The 16,691-nt window shown below is 37.4% G+C and overlaps 1 protein-coding gene across 6 annotated transcripts; it reads left to right on the top strand.

Annotated features, from left to right (window-relative positions):
- The first annotated feature begins 5,315 nt into the window (after nt 1–5,315).
- GPR85 (G protein-coupled receptor 85) lies at nt 5,316–10,160 on the top strand. 6 transcript variants are annotated; one of them, XM_015134728.3, is made up of 4 exons: nt 5,316–5,808; nt 6,005–6,119; nt 6,792–6,864; nt 7,215–9,821. In XM_015134728.3, the coding sequence occupies exon 4, from the start codon at nt 7,385–7,387 to the stop codon at nt 8,495–8,497; it is 1,113 nt and encodes a 370-aa protein (XP_014990214.1). In that variant the 5' UTR covers nt 5,316–5,808; nt 6,005–6,119; nt 6,792–6,864; nt 7,215–7,384; the 3' UTR covers nt 8,498–9,821.
- The last annotated feature ends 6,531 nt before the right edge of the window (nt 10,161–16,691 follow it).

The following is a 16,691-nucleotide window of genomic DNA, read 5'->3' as shown; positions in this document are numbered from 1 at the left end:
CCTGTGCCATTGTCTTTCTTCTTCTTTTATATCCTCCTCCCCAACAGTGCCTAGTACAGCATCCTTTACGTAGTAGGATCATAACTTCCCATTGAACAAAACTGTGCCAAGTATCTTTGATACACTGGGAATGAATAGTGACAAAATAATAGAGCTCATATTCTCATGGAAACTAGAACATTTATTAAATGTATGAAATAACGCTATCCCCCAGGACTTATTCTTAATAGAGTCCTTTTTCAGGTGAAATTAGACAGATGATAGCACACTTCTGTTTTAACCAAATTAAAGTAGTAACCATATTTATGAGGGGTGGGAATTTTAGTTTTGTCTTTGTTTTTATTTTATAGGGTTAAGTTGTAAAGTTTAAAAAAAAAAAGAGAGAAACGAAGGTGGAAGGACTAAACAGAATGCAAGTTTGGTTAGTCAATATGAAAAGCTCTTTAATTAGAGTCTAAGGTAACTTTACTTATCTTAGAGTCTTTACTTTCAGCCATGTTTTAATTATGTTCATTTGTCAAAAAGCTGAACACCACAAAAGCTTCAATAACCATAATCTGCTCATATCATTTAATAAGTGCTTACGGTAATGGTCCTAATGCATTGCATGACTGAGACAACCTCTGCATAGTCAGAGAAAAAAATACCTCCTACTTCAAGGTTTAAAAATCATATTGCATTTTTATTCATGAAAATTCACAATGCATGTAAGATATATGTGACTCTCCATTAACCTGAATAGTAAATTAACTTCCTATTTCTTAATTATTTTACCAACACTTGCTTCTTCTTCCCACCTACCCTTCCAATACATTCACATGCACACACACTCACACCCATGACATACCCATGTGGGGGTCACTTTTTTGTCTTACATGGTTGAGGCTAACTGCATACTAAAAACAAAAAGGCAAAGGTGAATGAGACAACTTAGAATATTTTAACAGACAAAGGGCTTTTCCTCTAAGCTCTGAAGTTTCACCAGGCACTAGTAGGAAAACTTGCATTTGCTCTTTTCATTCACAGGGTCACATTTCAGTAATGTGTAATATAAAAAGAGCTTAAAGACTTCCAGAAGAAGAAACCATGCTGTTATTTATTTTAATAACCATCACTTTGTTCATAAAACATCAAGAGAATTCACTCGAACCTTTATCACTGAGACAGTGCTGTCATTAACGACAAAATAGTTTCTTAGCCTGACCTCATAAGCCTTTAAGCCTGTGTCCCTCGCTTGTTAATCCCTTATAGTCTGACTTTCTCTTCTGAAACTGCTTTCTCAAAGATTGCTAATGATTTTCCTCATCACCAGATCCAAGGATATCTTCTTATGTGTTGTTCTTCTAAATCTCCCAGTCACAACTGACACTGATGACCACTCCTTCTTTGAAATTCTCTCCTCCCTCAGGGTCTATATCATCGATGATCCTCCTCTTTTGGTTTGTTTTATGTCTAGTTCTTCCACGATTTTCCTGTTTCTTATATGTAGGCGTCCTCTTTGTTTTTCGGTTTGTTCAAATGGAGGGGAATGGGCATGCTTGTTTATTTGTTTAACCTCAAACTTCTTATCTCTCAACAATCTCTCTCGGCAATGTCGCCCAATAGTTTCTCTGTAAGGACTTTCTGAATTTGGGCTCTTCACTTCCAACTGAGTATAACACATCAACATTTGAATATTCCACCAGCATTTCACATTCAGCATGTCTAAAATTAACTCACTCTTTTCCTTACGAAACCAGCTCCTTCCTTTTTAATTTTTGTTTCCTCCAGTTAATGGTGTCTTCTGCCTCCCAGTTCTTCTCCAAGTTCCCAACCTGAGAGTCTGTTCTTACCGCTTGATCTCCTTTGCTTCCCTGAGCCACTTACTCCATAAGAAATATGGCTCCTCTTCCTTTGCTTCTCTTCATTTTTCCCACTCCACTTCCATCAGTTCAGGCTTTCGCTACTGTGATGTGTCCACCTGTAAAGTGGTCCTACCTCCCAATTTCTTGTAACTTGCAAGATCTAGCACAGTGCCTCACACAGTGTAGAAGGAGCTCAAGAAATATTTGTTAAATAAAGTGAATAAAGGAACGCGTCTTAAAGTTTTCTGAGAGGAGGAAATTGTCAACATAAAGGGAAGAAGAAAAGGTAAACTGCTGAGTTTTCAAAAGCCTGGCGGTTATCTTTAAAATTAAAAATGAATCATATTAACACTTTGGAACCTGTTATGGGGCAGAGCAGAGAGAAAAGTCTAACAAACGAACCTTTTAGCATTTTGGAAAGAAACATGCCAGATTTTTAATCTTTTAAAAACTCATTAACATTCTGAAAAAATTTCACTGTTTGGGATGTTCACAATTATGGTTATTCCCAACTCCCAAGACACAATTTTTCTAGCATATTATTTCATCATTCTGCTCCTCAAATAGATGAATATAATGCCCTAAAAACTTTCAGTTACTTAGATATCATTATGAAAAAGGTCACTTTTTGCAGCAACTAAGATGTGAAAACCATTATCAGCTAAGATGTGAAAGCCATTATCAAAACCATTATCAACTAAGACATGAAAACCATTATCAAAAAACGGAGATGTATAATCTCCCTTTCTATCGGTCACTTATTCCAGGTTAGTGATGTTTTTAAAATAATCAGTCAGAGAGTGTTTCTGTGCAAAAACCCTCAGTGAGAGCCTTTCTTACCAAGATAGCTAAAGTTTTTTTAAAAACTTTAAAAAGGCTCTTTTTCATATACAACTTTAAATTTTGGTAACAGTTGAGAGCACCAAGACACATGTTTTATGCTTTAAGCAGAAGACATGTTATTTGAAATGAATTACTAAAAATCTTTTTTTTTTTTAGAATGTTTTATTCTAGCCTATTATTCTCTGCAATTACCAAGTGTTATTTCCTGACACACATTTTCATGTAAACAATGCACAGAAAAAAAACACTGCTTTTGCTGAACATGATACTGTGCATGACTTGGCAAAAATCTGAAATAGATTAATTTTGAAAGGAAGGCCATTGGTTTTTAAAATAAAATGGTGTATACTTTTTATAAGAACCAAATTAAGCAAATTACATCTGTTTTCCTAATACGCTGATCAATATAGTGCATGTAATATTCCAACAGTTTGTAAATCTTCAGAATCCTTCAAACCCAAGGATTATGGCGTATAGTTATGTTTTATTTGCTTTGTTCTTTTACTCTTAACCTGAAAATCAAATTTTCTGGGTTTGGTGATATAAGGAATAATAAAAAAAAGAAATTAAGACCAATTAAGACTATGATCTAAACAATTTGAATCCATAACTTTACATTTGAGAACTTGTAGATGATACGAAACTTTTGTCAGCTTTTAGACATATTTTTTAAAGCCCTGCTGATGAAAGATGTAGCTTCCAGTGTTTTCTCCAGTAGAGTTAATGAACTAGATGGAAAATATCTCATTAATTTCTTAAGTCCCCTTGTGAGGCAAAAAAATGACATTCTTATCTAACAGCTGGAAAAGCTGAAGAATTAGTGGATGTAACTGTGCTCAACTGCAAAGGAAAGAAATAGCTTTAGTATACCCTGAGATGTGGATATGAAAGAATATTGCATACACACATACACTCTCCCTTATTTTTAAGGAATCAATATCTGCTTAAAGAATAAGGCTAGTTAAAACCCTTGGATCTTGGCCCTATAACTTTTGGCAGAGTATATTATTGCTTCATGACCTGGCAGTGCAGTGACTCTTTTAATTTACTTTTAAATAGCTTTTCCCTAATCTATACAACCTAACATCTGACCAATAGTGAATCTTCAGCAAACTTAAGTCTCTTATTCCATACATTTTTTTAAAACTGTAAAAATTCAGGAAATAACTTTTTGCAAAGTACATTGAAGCACTTACTGGGAAGCAAAAAAGCACAAGTTGAATTGATTTATAGTTGCATAAAAACGAATTTGACATTTTACTTAGAAGTTGCAAACCACCGCATGGTTTTGAGTTTTTGAATTCATTTGCTTTGCAAAAAGTGGAATGTTTCACTTGAATGGAAATGCCCTCAAGTTACTTCCAGCATGGCTGTAGGATTGATTTTTCTGGGTTAAGGGAGAACCAAAGTTTAGTGCCCTGTGTATATTCTTTTCTAAAAAAACAAACTATCATCCATGTATTTAAATGGACGTAGGAAATTCAAGAACAAATCAGGGAAATTTAACATCATTTCAGTATTACCAACATAGGGCTTTGTGTAACGACTGTGACATCAAGCTTTAAACAGATAAGGCTTTACCTCGGCTAGTCCAATAGAAATACAGTATGTAAATTAACCCATATTATCTGTATGCTGATTGGCCTGAGTTCCCCTGAATGTCACAATCTCACCATCCAGCAATGAGGTATTTTACTGCCGTCTCGAGATCAGATTATCACTGTAGAGAAGATTTTTATTTTTTGTTTCATTAACAGATTATTATAAAGCAATAAGCATGCAGAAAAAGAAGCAGACGTGTTACATTGGGAATTAATGAAAGCATGTCTGCTAGTTTTGGATAGGAGAACTGGGGAGTTCTTGCTTAAAATTTTATATCATCCCCACAAACAAAACTCTTCGGGAATGGTAAAATAAGAAAATGCATGATTCTAGAGGCATTCCTAAGCACCCACGTGTCAGGCTATGTGGTGTCTGTGGTATCATCCGACCTTTTGGACTGGTGTAAGTTTTACGTATTCGTTATGTTTCTAGTATTTTTCATCTGTAATAACAAAGGGGAAAAAAGGAAACTTGTACAGATAACTGCTTTGACATCACCCATCATTGGTCAGCTGAACTTGCAAGAAGGGAAAAGGAATACTGTTGCTTGGTGGGGTGGAATGCCAGGAATAGCCATTTAAACATTTTATAAGCCTGATTCTTTAGTGACATCCTTTAAGGTAGACTGAATGTAAATCATATTGTAGTTGTCCTCTGAACTTAGCTTTCTCCCTACTTTTACGCATATTTGCGTGCACTGGAGAATAGAAGATGACTAACAAAGACAGAGCTGCCCTAACTTGCCTCCCTTCTTCCCCATTGAAAAGATTTTTTGACTATGGGGAAAATAAATAAATAAATAAATAACTTTTTTTCTTTTTTCCCATTCTTTTCTTGTCTTTTTCCAGCCAACCTGCAAATTTAAAGGTTAGCTGGAGACATCATTTAAAAAAAAAAAAAAAAAAAAAAAAATCTAAAAGAAGCCTCCGGTGGTTTGGACCACCCTAAAAGGAAAAGGAAGAAAATGTTTGGGGAAGGTTAGGGTTCCGGGAAGCGGAGGGAGGGGGCGGGCGTCCGGGGCACTGTGACTTCCTCGTGCGCTGCCTTTGGGAAGAGGATGGGCCTGAGGTCCTGAAAGGGCCTTTCCAACCCCCCACTACAAATGCAGGGGGCGGTGTGGGGGAAGTTCGGAAGCAGCCACGAAGGGACAAAAGCTTAATGCTGCCAGTTGAACTGGACAGGGCAGTCAATAAACCCGGCCAGCTCTGGAGACAGGTAGGGGCTCCCGTTGGTTCCACAGTGGCTGAAGCAGCCCTGCCGCCGCCCTCGCCACCGCCGCCGCCGCGGCCCCTGCGTTACTGGGGGAAACGGTGCCGCTGCGACAGGGGAGGACGCGGCTGGAGCTCAAGGAGGCTCCAGCGCGCAGGCGCCGCCGAGCCCTGCCTGGATGCTCAGTCAAGGCACTAAGGCAAAAAAAAAAAAAAAAAAAAGAAAAAGAAAAAGAAAAAAGAAAAAAAAAAGAATCAGCAATTTATAGAAAGAAGAAGCTATAGTCTGTCGGGATATCCAACGCCAACAGGTAGGAGGATATACTCTTGGTTAAGTTTGGGGGATGTGGGGCAATGCACAATGTTGATGAAACTGCAGGTTCACCGGGAAAGAGCCCTCCCTCAGGTTGTGTGTGTGTGTGTGTGTGTGTGTGTGTGTGGTTTTGTGTGTGTGTGTGACAATAAACTGCATAATGGAAGTACATTCAGACAATGCACCTTCAGTAGGGCTTACTGAGAGTTCCATTTCTGGAAAGCCTTTCAAGACTGAGGAATATCAGACTGCGAATCACCGGGAACGGTTCCTTTGCAGCACAGAAGCAATCTCTCTCCCCATCTTCGCGTATGTAATGCATGTCTCTCTCCCTCTCCCCCTCCTCCACCCTCCCCCCATTATAAATCCAGGGGTGGCGGATTTCAGGTTTCGTAATGTTGCATGATGCGATCGGTATTTACCCTAGGATGTACCGGTGGGGAAATTAAAATCATCGAACGCAGTTTTGCCTGGGCTTCCATCAGCATATTCCGGGCCAGTGAGAAGTGGCAAAGGAAACACGCTTGGTGGGAATAACAGAGGAAGCCGATTTCCCTGGTGTGGTCCAGGCACCTATGAGACAATATGCATTTTGTTTTAAAAAGAAGCCACTTGTGATTTGCAACAAAGGTTATCAGTGTAAATGGGAAAGCCTTAATTGCCCAAGAAATACAGGTTCATGTTATATTCATTTGAATCCAGGCAGCCAAGGTTTACAAATGGAAGTGCATTATTCCTCTGGGTGTGTTTCCCTGTCCAATATTTACATTAACCATTTTAATAATCATGTGGGCTTAAAAGATTTGCCAAAAATGGGGGGTAGGGTGAAGAGGGAAAGACAAATGATTAAATCACATCAAATCTTGGGACAAGTAAGTTCCTACTAATTTTGAGGTCCAATTTTGAAATTTTGCTTTAAGATGAATCAACAAATACTCTTATGCAGCATGAATAGTGGCACTTAAGACATATTTTGCACAGGTTCTTTGGACCCACATCAAACAGAGAAGCTGCCTGTGAAACACTGACAGATACTAACGGATCTCAAAGAAATGTAGGTAGTGTCTCTGCCTCCTAATAGCAATCTTGTAGATTCCATTGCAATTCTACTGGTTAATTCCTGGACTGGCAGATTTTACAAGAATGGGACATTTTATTCCTTCTCTCCTGAAGGTACCTAATCAAATATATATTGTCCAAAATAGGGACATTTTAAAATTCACTTAGCTTGGAAAACTAAACAAGCCAATTCTCTGAAATCTCAAGCAAAAATATTTAGTAAAGCAAATATTAGTATTGAAAATTAAAACTTTATTTGCTTCCCCATAAGTGAACAGCTTTATGTTAGCACTGTCTGACATCATTGCTTGTTAACTTAAGAACTGATAGCTCTTTTTTTTCCAGATATTCTGATGGCAAATCAAATGGAAGAAAAGAGGAAGCATGACTGCAGATCAGATCAGTTCTCTTTGCGGATTATATTTTCAGTAAAATGTATGGATCTATCTTTACCTTGTTCTTATGTCTAGATCATGAGACTTGACTGAGGCTGTATCCTTATCCTCCATCCATCTATGGCGAACTATAGCCATGCAGCTGACAACATTTTGCAAAATCTCTCGCCTCTAACAGCCTTTCTGAAACTGACTTCCTTGGGTTTCATAATAGGAGTCAGCGTGGTGGGCAACCTCCTGATCTCCATTTTGCTAGTGAAAGATAAGAGCTTGCATAGAGCACCTTACTACTTCCTGTTGGATCTTTGCTGTTCAGATATCCTCAGATCTGCAATTTGTTTCCCATTTGTATTCAACTCTGTCAAAAATGGCTCTACCTGGACTTATGGGACTCTGACTTGCAAAGTGATTGCCTTTCTGGGGGTTTTGTCCTGTTTCCACACTGCTTTCATGCTCTTCTGCATCAGTGTCACCAGATACTTAGCTATCGCCCATCACCGCTTCTATACAAAGAGGCTGACCTTTTGGACGTGTCTGGCTGTGATCTGTATGGTGTGGACTCTATCTGTGGCCATGGCCTTTCCCCCGGTTTTAGATGTGGGCACTTACTCATTCATTAGGGAGGAAGATCAATGCACCTTCCAACACCGCTCCTTCAGGGCTAATGATTCCTTAGGATTTATGCTGCTTCTTGCTCTCATCCTCCTAGCCACACAGCTTGTCTACCTCAAGCTGATATTTTTCGTCCATGATCGAAGGAAAATGAAGCCAGTCCAGTTTGTAGCAGCAGTCAGCCAGAACTGGACTTTTCATGGTCCTGGAGCCAGTGGCCAGGCAGCTGCCAATTGGCTAGCAGGATTTGGAAGGGGTCCCACACCACCCACCTTGCTGGGCATCAGGCAAAATGCAAACACCACAGGCAGAAGAAGGCTATTGGTCTTAGACGAGTTCAAAATGGAGAAAAGAATCAGCAGAATGTTCTATATAATGACTTTTCTCTTTCTAACCTTGTGGGGCCCCTACCTGGTGGCCTGTTATTGGAGAGTTTTCGCAAGAGGGCCTGTAGTACCGGGGGGATTTCTAACAGCTGCTGTCTGGATGAGTTTTGCCCAAGCAGGAATCAATCCTTTTGTCTGCATTTTCTCCAACAGGGAGCTGAGGCGCTGTTTCAGCACAACCCTTCTTTACTGCAGAAAATCCAGGTTACCAAGGGAACCTTACTGTGTTATATGAGGGAGCATCTGTAAATCTTTAGCCTTGTGAAAACTAACCTTCTCTGCTGAGCAATTGTGGCCCATAGCCATATCTTGAGAAGAAATTCAAGAATGGAATCAGCAGTTTTAAGGATTTGGGCAACATTCTGCAGTCTTTGCAATAGTTCACCTATAATCCTATTTTAAATCTCAGAGTGATCCTGCTGACTGCCAGCAAAGGTTTGTAATTAAGAAAGGACTGAACCACTGCCCTAAGTTTCTTTATGTGGTCAAAAACTAGATAATGAAAGTAGCAGGTGCTAAGTATCAGTGCTAAATGCTCTGTATGTCACTACATATGAAAAAACATCAAAAAACAATTAGCATTGGACATCTTAATAAATTAAGTTGACATGAGTTAAATGTGTTGATAAAAACTAATTTTAGAAGTTTGAAGACTTTAAAACATTTCATACTATTATTGTTTTGCAAAGACTAAAATATTTGGGGACTTAAAGTACTGTAATCCACTAAAGATGTGCCAATGAATTATTGGAATATCATACTTTAAAAAACCGCCTTGTAAGTTCCGGGGAGCATTCCAAAGCAGTATATTGGTTCCAATTAGAGTTTACTTTTTTGTATTAATACATTGCTATTTCTAAATACCACTTTCCTTATCTACTAGTAAGATTGCTAGCATTGAACTGTGTTATGTGGTTTTTGTTGATTTGGTATAAAGTTTTTCCAATTCATTTATATTTTACAAATGCTAGATATTGGTCTGGGAGGCAACATTAATGGTACCAGCCTGTCACAACTGAGCAGTTCTAATAATGCAGAATAAACACATGTTGCCTTAAAGGGTTATCTAGTATCCTTCATCTTATTTAGCATTGGAGCAAATAGTCAAGGGAAATCGAATCAGTAACTGGTCATGGTCATGCATCTGAAAGTGCATGGAAGATCATTTAGTACTTTTTCCTTTTTTCTCACATGGTTTGAAACTTAAAGTGCACATCACTGAAATAATGAGATTTTCTTTTGAGGTGTGCTACCCTTCCTAGAGTGTTCTAAGAAGCAGGCAGTTGATGTATGTTTATATTTTAAGTCAGCTGTCAAGGGGAGACCACAGCCTTAGTATGACATCCTGCACAATTTGTGAAGCATTTATTCTACTGAAGGCACAGTCTTGTTTATACTTTCTGCACATTCAGTGTATTGGTCATTTAAATTATTTCAGTTTTAACTTGTGAAAGCTTATAATATGATTTCTGGTATTTTAGAAATACATTAGAGTCTGTGAGTCTCATTCTTTAAGATACAGATGTGTGAACTTCAATATAAAGTTGCATTTGCCAAAATTTACCCGTGTAGCCTGTTAATTTTCTTGAAATAAGTTTTACATTTTTGGCACTTAACAGCTTTTTTTGAATCTGGGCGGCAAGCACAAACTAGGAAGACTAGCTTTATTATGGTTTTGTTTTTTGATTCTTGTAGCTACTATATTCCAGACTGGAAATGTATGAATGATAATCAACATAATGCTGATAAACTGACATAATATTATCTTTAAAAGCATTATTTGGTAGTTTATTATAATCATCCCTCTATTATTCTTAAATACCAGTAGTATTTAGAGATGTGTACCTGCTTAATTAATTGGCTCAGAATTCTAATATAAATATCACACTTTAATTTGGAGCATAGTACCATAGAAATTTGGGGTTCTAAATATACAACTTGTAAGAATGGTTTACACCAACATTATGGCAAAACTAGAAAAAGTTATTATTTTTGTTTGCTTTCTGTTGTTTTGTTCATTGGTTGGTTTTTGTGAAGTTTTTTTTTTTGGTATTTGATAATTAAGATTAGGAATCTAATAGAACAGAAATCCTATTGCTATAGTACTTCTGTAAAGAGAGTATCAGTATAAGTAAGGAAAATAAATCAATGAAATATTTCGATGATATATGCAACTATTCAGTTTTGCTCATATAAGGACAGCTCAAGCCATGAATTAGTGAGCATTCTGACCTCATTTTTACTTTACACCAAAGTTGATTAGATCTGAGACAAAGTTTAATGCACAACAGTGAGTTGGATCTAGCAATAAAGTCTCCTTGGTACTGAAATCATTATCTAAAATAAAGGAAATCTTATCAAAAAAGATGTTCCGATAACATTGTGATTGCAACTCAAAAAAATTTACAGTAGAAACGTAATTGCAATGATGATAATGGTTAACTTTGCTTAGATGTTCAAATATCACCAGCAATCAGTAGAAAATTCAGCAATAATCTTAAGACTAGAGAGAACAGGTTCACCATTGCATAGACAAGAAAACAGGTATGGGTTAAGAGTCGGGGATTGAGGAGTCAAGAGCAAGGGCCACGTGAAGCTTCCCGACTCCACTGAGCTATTTGGAATAACCGATACCCACAGTTTTGGTAAGTGACCAGCCCCGGTGATCAGTGAGTCAGGCTGAACTGCAGTGACTTTAAGCCTACTCCTGACTAAGTTGGCATTTGCAGGTCAAGCAGGAAGCAGTTGACAAGACACATCCTCAGTGAATCAATGCCATTTGTAACTCAACTGGTAACAGTGGTAATCAAACAAAATAAAAGGCTACTTCAGTGTCTTAATGACCAAATCACATTATCTATTTTAACACTCATTCCAAAATTCAGTATTTAATGTAATTAATCTTTAATCCATAAAAATACATTCCCACTGTAGCAGGACAGGGGGTGTCCAACTTCCCTGTGAGACTGATTATCAATAATAATGTGTCCCTCTTGGACTTAGCACACATCTGAGATGAATGGTCTTTAAATCGTTTTTCATAATAGTGATGATATGTTTGCTTGGATATGTCTGTACTATTTCATCTGGTTCGTTTTGCACATAATAGATTTATTTGTGAGATGCCTGGCTGAAGCTAGGCATTCAGTTTGCGACTGTGGAATCCTATGCAGGTATTAACCAAGGCAGAAAGAGGTGAGTAACTTGACCAGTTCTCCACTGAGACCCTATTTAAATAACACAAAATTAACCATAGTGATTAGATGAAAAAAATTATTTGTAGATAGGATAACCTATTGACTCAATTATCTTTTGCAGATATCAGCAGGTTGGATTTCAACACCATGATTGTCTATAGAAGTTAACTGATTTATGATTGTTAACACATAAATATGGCCACTTATCCACTTGCCTCAAATTCCTTGAATGCTACCTGAATTGTTTGTTCATTTATTTACTTATTCAACAAATATGTGCTGGGTGCTGGGCTTGGTGCTGAGTGCATAGTGGAAAACAAAGCGGAACAGCCTCTCATTTAGATTTTTTAATCTAGTGGGAAAGAAATAATAAATACATAGTAGCAATGAGTTTTGAGTGTTGATATGGTAAAAATTCCTAAGAAGAACTTGGTCATAATGGCCATAAATGCACTGTTCTCCATTTTCACTTCGGGGCCTTATCATCTTTCTTTGCCCAGTGTTATTTGGGATCTCATATATATTACACATACTCCCTCAACTGAGAGGGAACCCCCTTATTCTATTCAAAGCACCAGGAACCTTTCATCCACACTTAGACGAATCACCATGTTGTATTTTAGAACCAGCTCCCATGTAGTTAATTCTATTTTCATAATAACAGCAAAACCTAAATTTTCCCTTCCAAAGTTAACTTCATATCCCAACTATCCACTTCCAAAACAGAGATATTTCAATTTCTTCAAGAGACATGGAGGTGTCTTTTCTGACATACTCCTATCTTCCTGCAAGATAGGATGAAAATGCGTGGGTAAAATGCAATCAAAGGAATGACTTATTTGTGTGTATCTTACGATGACTTGCAGGGACCCTCCCAAGTTACTTGTGAAACAGGGTGCATATCTTTTATCATTAAAGCATGCCACCCCTTCAATATTTTTATTGCTCCTTAATTGGAATACAATAAAACTCCCTAATCGCCTATCAGCTGAAAAGTTGGTTTGCCCTCCAAAATGTACTTCTATTGCAAGTACGATGAAACTGATTTATAACCATACAGATTATATTTTTCAGCTAAACTGTCATAATGAGTTGGGTTGCACCTGGGATTACTGTAGGACGGTTGCAAACAGAGCCAAAACTCTTCACTTCTGTGTATTCACTATTGGATACATTTACTGGGTTTCATTATTTCATGCCATGTGTAGCATAGGCTGTATTATTATTAAAACAAAAGCAGTTTGCATTAATTTCTTATTAAAAAGAAAAGAAAGAAGCTAAGATGATAAATGGTAATATTTCAAATACTGGCTAAAGACATTAATCAAGGTAGATGGTAACCAGAATTGTCAGATATTTATGGTTCTAAAATCTTGTGAATTTATTGTTCTATGCAAAAATAGATCATTTTCATGTTTGTTAATATTCTCTTATGAATATTTTAAATGGAAATTGCAGGATATACTAAGAATTGTTTACTGCTGTAATTTTTTGTTGTTATTGTCAACTGTGGGCATGTCAGCGTTCTGTGAGTTTCCTGATTCCCTCAGAAACTTTTTTTACACCACATTAAAAAGGTAGAATTGTTCAGTTTTGAGGCAAAAATTCATAATTAGTCTGTATAGTGGTTAAAGTGAAAATAACATTTGCAAATGTCTGGAATTTGTTTTTTGGCCATCAGTCAAAATAGTAAAATAAGTTAAAGGCATATTTGAATTGGAGCAATGTAGAGAGAAGTTTTTGTTGTTGTTTGGTTTTTTTTTGATAACTTTTTTTGCCTAATGCTGCAATGTAACAGGCTCTAAATAATATATTAAAACCAAAAAGCTTTAACTGTATGAAAAGATTATATAAACAAGTCCTGGTTTTTAAAATGGGGCAGGAGTTTTACATCATCCCTTTTTGCCAAAGGGATGATGTCCATTAGCTGCTCAATCCCTTTGGGTTAAAAGGCTTTTAAAGCCAGTTTTTCTCTCACCATAGCAGGCAGTTGTGACAAGGGCTGGCTCCCTGAGGAAAGCAAGGAGAATGTGTTTCCCTCTGAGTAACTGAAAAAAAAAAAAAGCCTCAAAGCCTCAGGTGGTTTGGGGTTTGGAATTATTCACACCTGACATTCACAGCCGCCTCCTTGGCTTCTGGGGACAGAGGACAACATCATGGTCAGAAAGACCTAGGTTCCAAGTTCAGTTTGGAGGCAGAAAGCAATTCCTTTTTCTTCTCTCTGTGTTTGGAAAATAATAGATTATTGACCCAAATATTAAAACTGATACTATAATGCGTTTCCTGGTTTGTGTGGTTTTGACAGACAATAAAGTAACATTTCACTTATAAGGGTATTCAAGATTATTGAATAAGGAAGCAAGTCATTCATTATCCCACAATATAAGGAAGATGACTATAATCCTACAATATAAGGAAAAGTGATTATAATTTTTAAAGCTGAATTGACACTTGAGCTTGAACTAGCTAAAGTTAATTAATTGTTTCTTTTCATAGCTTTCAGGGGAAAAATCTGACTAAATAGATGAAAAAAAAAGAGTTTGATCTTTTTCATCCAAAAAATTAAAAGTTAAAATATCATTTTCTTCCATGAAAAAGGGAATTTTTGAACATTTTTCTTAAGCATTTTTACTTAGACATAATTCAGTACAACAATCATTTATTGCACATCTACTGCATGCGTGATTTTGGGCAAGGTATTTAACCTTTCTATAAAAAGTGGACTGCAATGGTACATATGTCCTCGGGTTTTTGAGAGGATTCAGGGAGTGTGCATCCTTGTGAAGCCCTTAGCAGAGTGTGACATCTTAAATAAATGGTATTTTTTACTGAGTATGAGGGGCTGGCCCTCTCATGGTTCACCATGTAGCAGCAGAGATACCAACAAATTATGAGACGATGTGCTGAGTACTCTAAAGATGATATGTAAGATAAGTGTTCAAGGGACACAAACAAGCAATGAACTCTGTGAAAGTGGGAGCAGGAAGGTGAGATAGAAAAGGTGGCACTTAAACTCAGTCTTGAAGGAAAATTTTAATTTAATATGCTTGACAAAGTCGAGAAAGCCATTTCAGATAGAGGGAATAACAAGGCGAGCAAAAGGCAATGAGATATGAAAGCTCATGATGTGTTCAACATAGGGATTCACTAATCAGAGAAGTTTATGCGGTGTAGCTGGGATTTAGGTACTGAACACAAAGTACTGAACTGGGAAGGCCAGCATGGTGTAGAGGTTAAAAAGCGGGACATTTGGAGATTTAAGTCCTTATTCTGGCCCTTACTAGCTCTATGGTCTTAAACAAATCAGTTAAACTCGTTGAGTCTCAATTTGCTGATCTCTAAATTGAGGAATAAGTAGTAGCAACATTTTAAGATTTGCTTTGAGGATTAAATGAGATAAAAACATAACTATTATTTATTAAGTACTTACTATGTACCAAGCTCTGTTCTAAACACTTTTCATATATTAACTCAGTTGATTATCACAGTAATTAGATGCTGTGATTATCTATACTTTGCAAATGAAGAAACTAAAGCACAGAGAAGTTAAGTAACTTGCACAAGTTGGCAAAGCATTGCTGTAAAGCACTTAGTACAGTAACCAGCACATTGTGAACTTCAGTAAATTCTGGCTATTGTTATTGTCATTACTGCTGCTACTGCTGGTTTTGTTTTGTTTTGTTTTTGTTTTGTTTTCTTTTGTTCTTTTTAGATAGCTGACCAAGGTTACAGACTAATGGGAGCAGAAGTGACGGAGCAGAAACAGAGCTCCCAGCCTTCAGAATTCAGCTCCACCTTGCTGCGCTCTCTCTCCTTTCCCACTGAGAATCTGAAGGAAGCAAAGAATAGTAGTTCTAATATCCCTCTCCGCTTTCATATAGGATTGTATTATTGCAGAAATAGGAGAATCTATTTGATTTTTCAAATAACTTTTTAGAAGAACGTTGTTTAGATTTTAAAAGCGGGCTACACGGTTCACACCAGGTGGGGAGTTTACCTACATCCGGTTCATATTCTTCAGTACTAAATCAATTTTGTCACATTCTATGTAAAGTGATTTAAAGTTGATGATTATCATAGGCTGGGTACAGTCTTTTCTTGGAGTCTGTCAAGTCTCCCTTTAAAGCTCCACCTTCCAGGACCATTATTCCCAGTCCATGTCCCAACTAATTACACTTCTTTCCCTACTCTGATGTTGCTCTACAGCCTTCTGTAACACTAGTGTTTGTAGCTATATATAGTAAAGGGATAATTCATGGAGAATACAATGGCAGAATTACCCCATAAGTACTGTTTGCTTGTTATTTGCACATTACATGGTTTCCCCACTTTTCTAACTCTTGACTCGTGGTCAGCTGTTAACACACCTGGTCATTCGTCACATTTTTGTAGGCTGTTTTTTTGGCCATTTGGACCTCTTGCTTTCATTCCACTTGGGCTGGGCTTCCTTCTTTTTATCTGACCTCTTGCTTTACTTCTTACTGGCATCTTAAATAAATGGTATTTTTTACTGTGTCTGTGGGGCTGGCCCTCTCATAGTTCACCATCTAGAAGCAGAGACATCAACAAATTGTGAGACAATGTGATAAGTGCCATAAAGAAGATATGTGAGATAAGTGTTAAAGGAACTCTTGTATCAAGGTAGTTCCAACTTCTAACATAATAGTTGCTGGCTTCCTCCCATGCCAGCTTGGTGCTGTCTGTGGTCTCAGTAAACATAGCTTCTATTTAATTACCTTACGCAGTCAAGAAAAGCATGTCAGCCTGAATGTTAGACAGTGGGCTGCTGATCAGCTACAGGGCAAGGTCAATTCACTTGACCTCTTAGTCCCTTCAACTGTATAATAAAGGGGTTGAGTTCTAAAATTCCACTGGCTTGAAAAAAATCTATGATTTGCCCATCTGGGTCACTGATATTCCCCCGATATAAATGACATGGCTATTCTGAATCAACATAACTTCCCACAGCTGACACTGGTCCACTGAAAGCCACTTCCTATGTGTAGTACTCCAGCTAACTAGGTTTCTACCTAAGCAGTTGTAGGCCCAAAGTGATCCCTGCTTGTTGATATCAACACTGGAGAATGTCTACAGCACATTAAAATATTCTTTCACCGGGATTCTGCTTTATTCATGTGCCAACTTCATAATAGCGCTTTTAATTTTAATCAGACAGACTTGATGCTCTGCTTCCATTTCAGATGACTAAATTATGGATATTTGTGCCCCATT

The sequence above is a fragment of the Macaca mulatta genome, chromosome 3 (assembly GCF_049350105.2).
Source record: "Macaca mulatta isolate MMU2019108-1 chromosome 3, T2T-MMU8v2.0, whole genome shotgun sequence".
NCBI lineage: Eukaryota > Metazoa > Chordata > Mammalia > Primates > Cercopithecidae > Macaca > Macaca mulatta.
Note: the sequence above shows the minus strand (reverse complement) of the source record. Positions and strands in the feature narration are given on the sequence as shown.

Coding starts and splice junctions, on each gene's coding strand:
- GPR85 (XM_015134732.3), top strand. CDS start 7,385: ATGGCGAACTATAGCCATGCAGCTGACAACATTTTGCAAAATCTCTCG.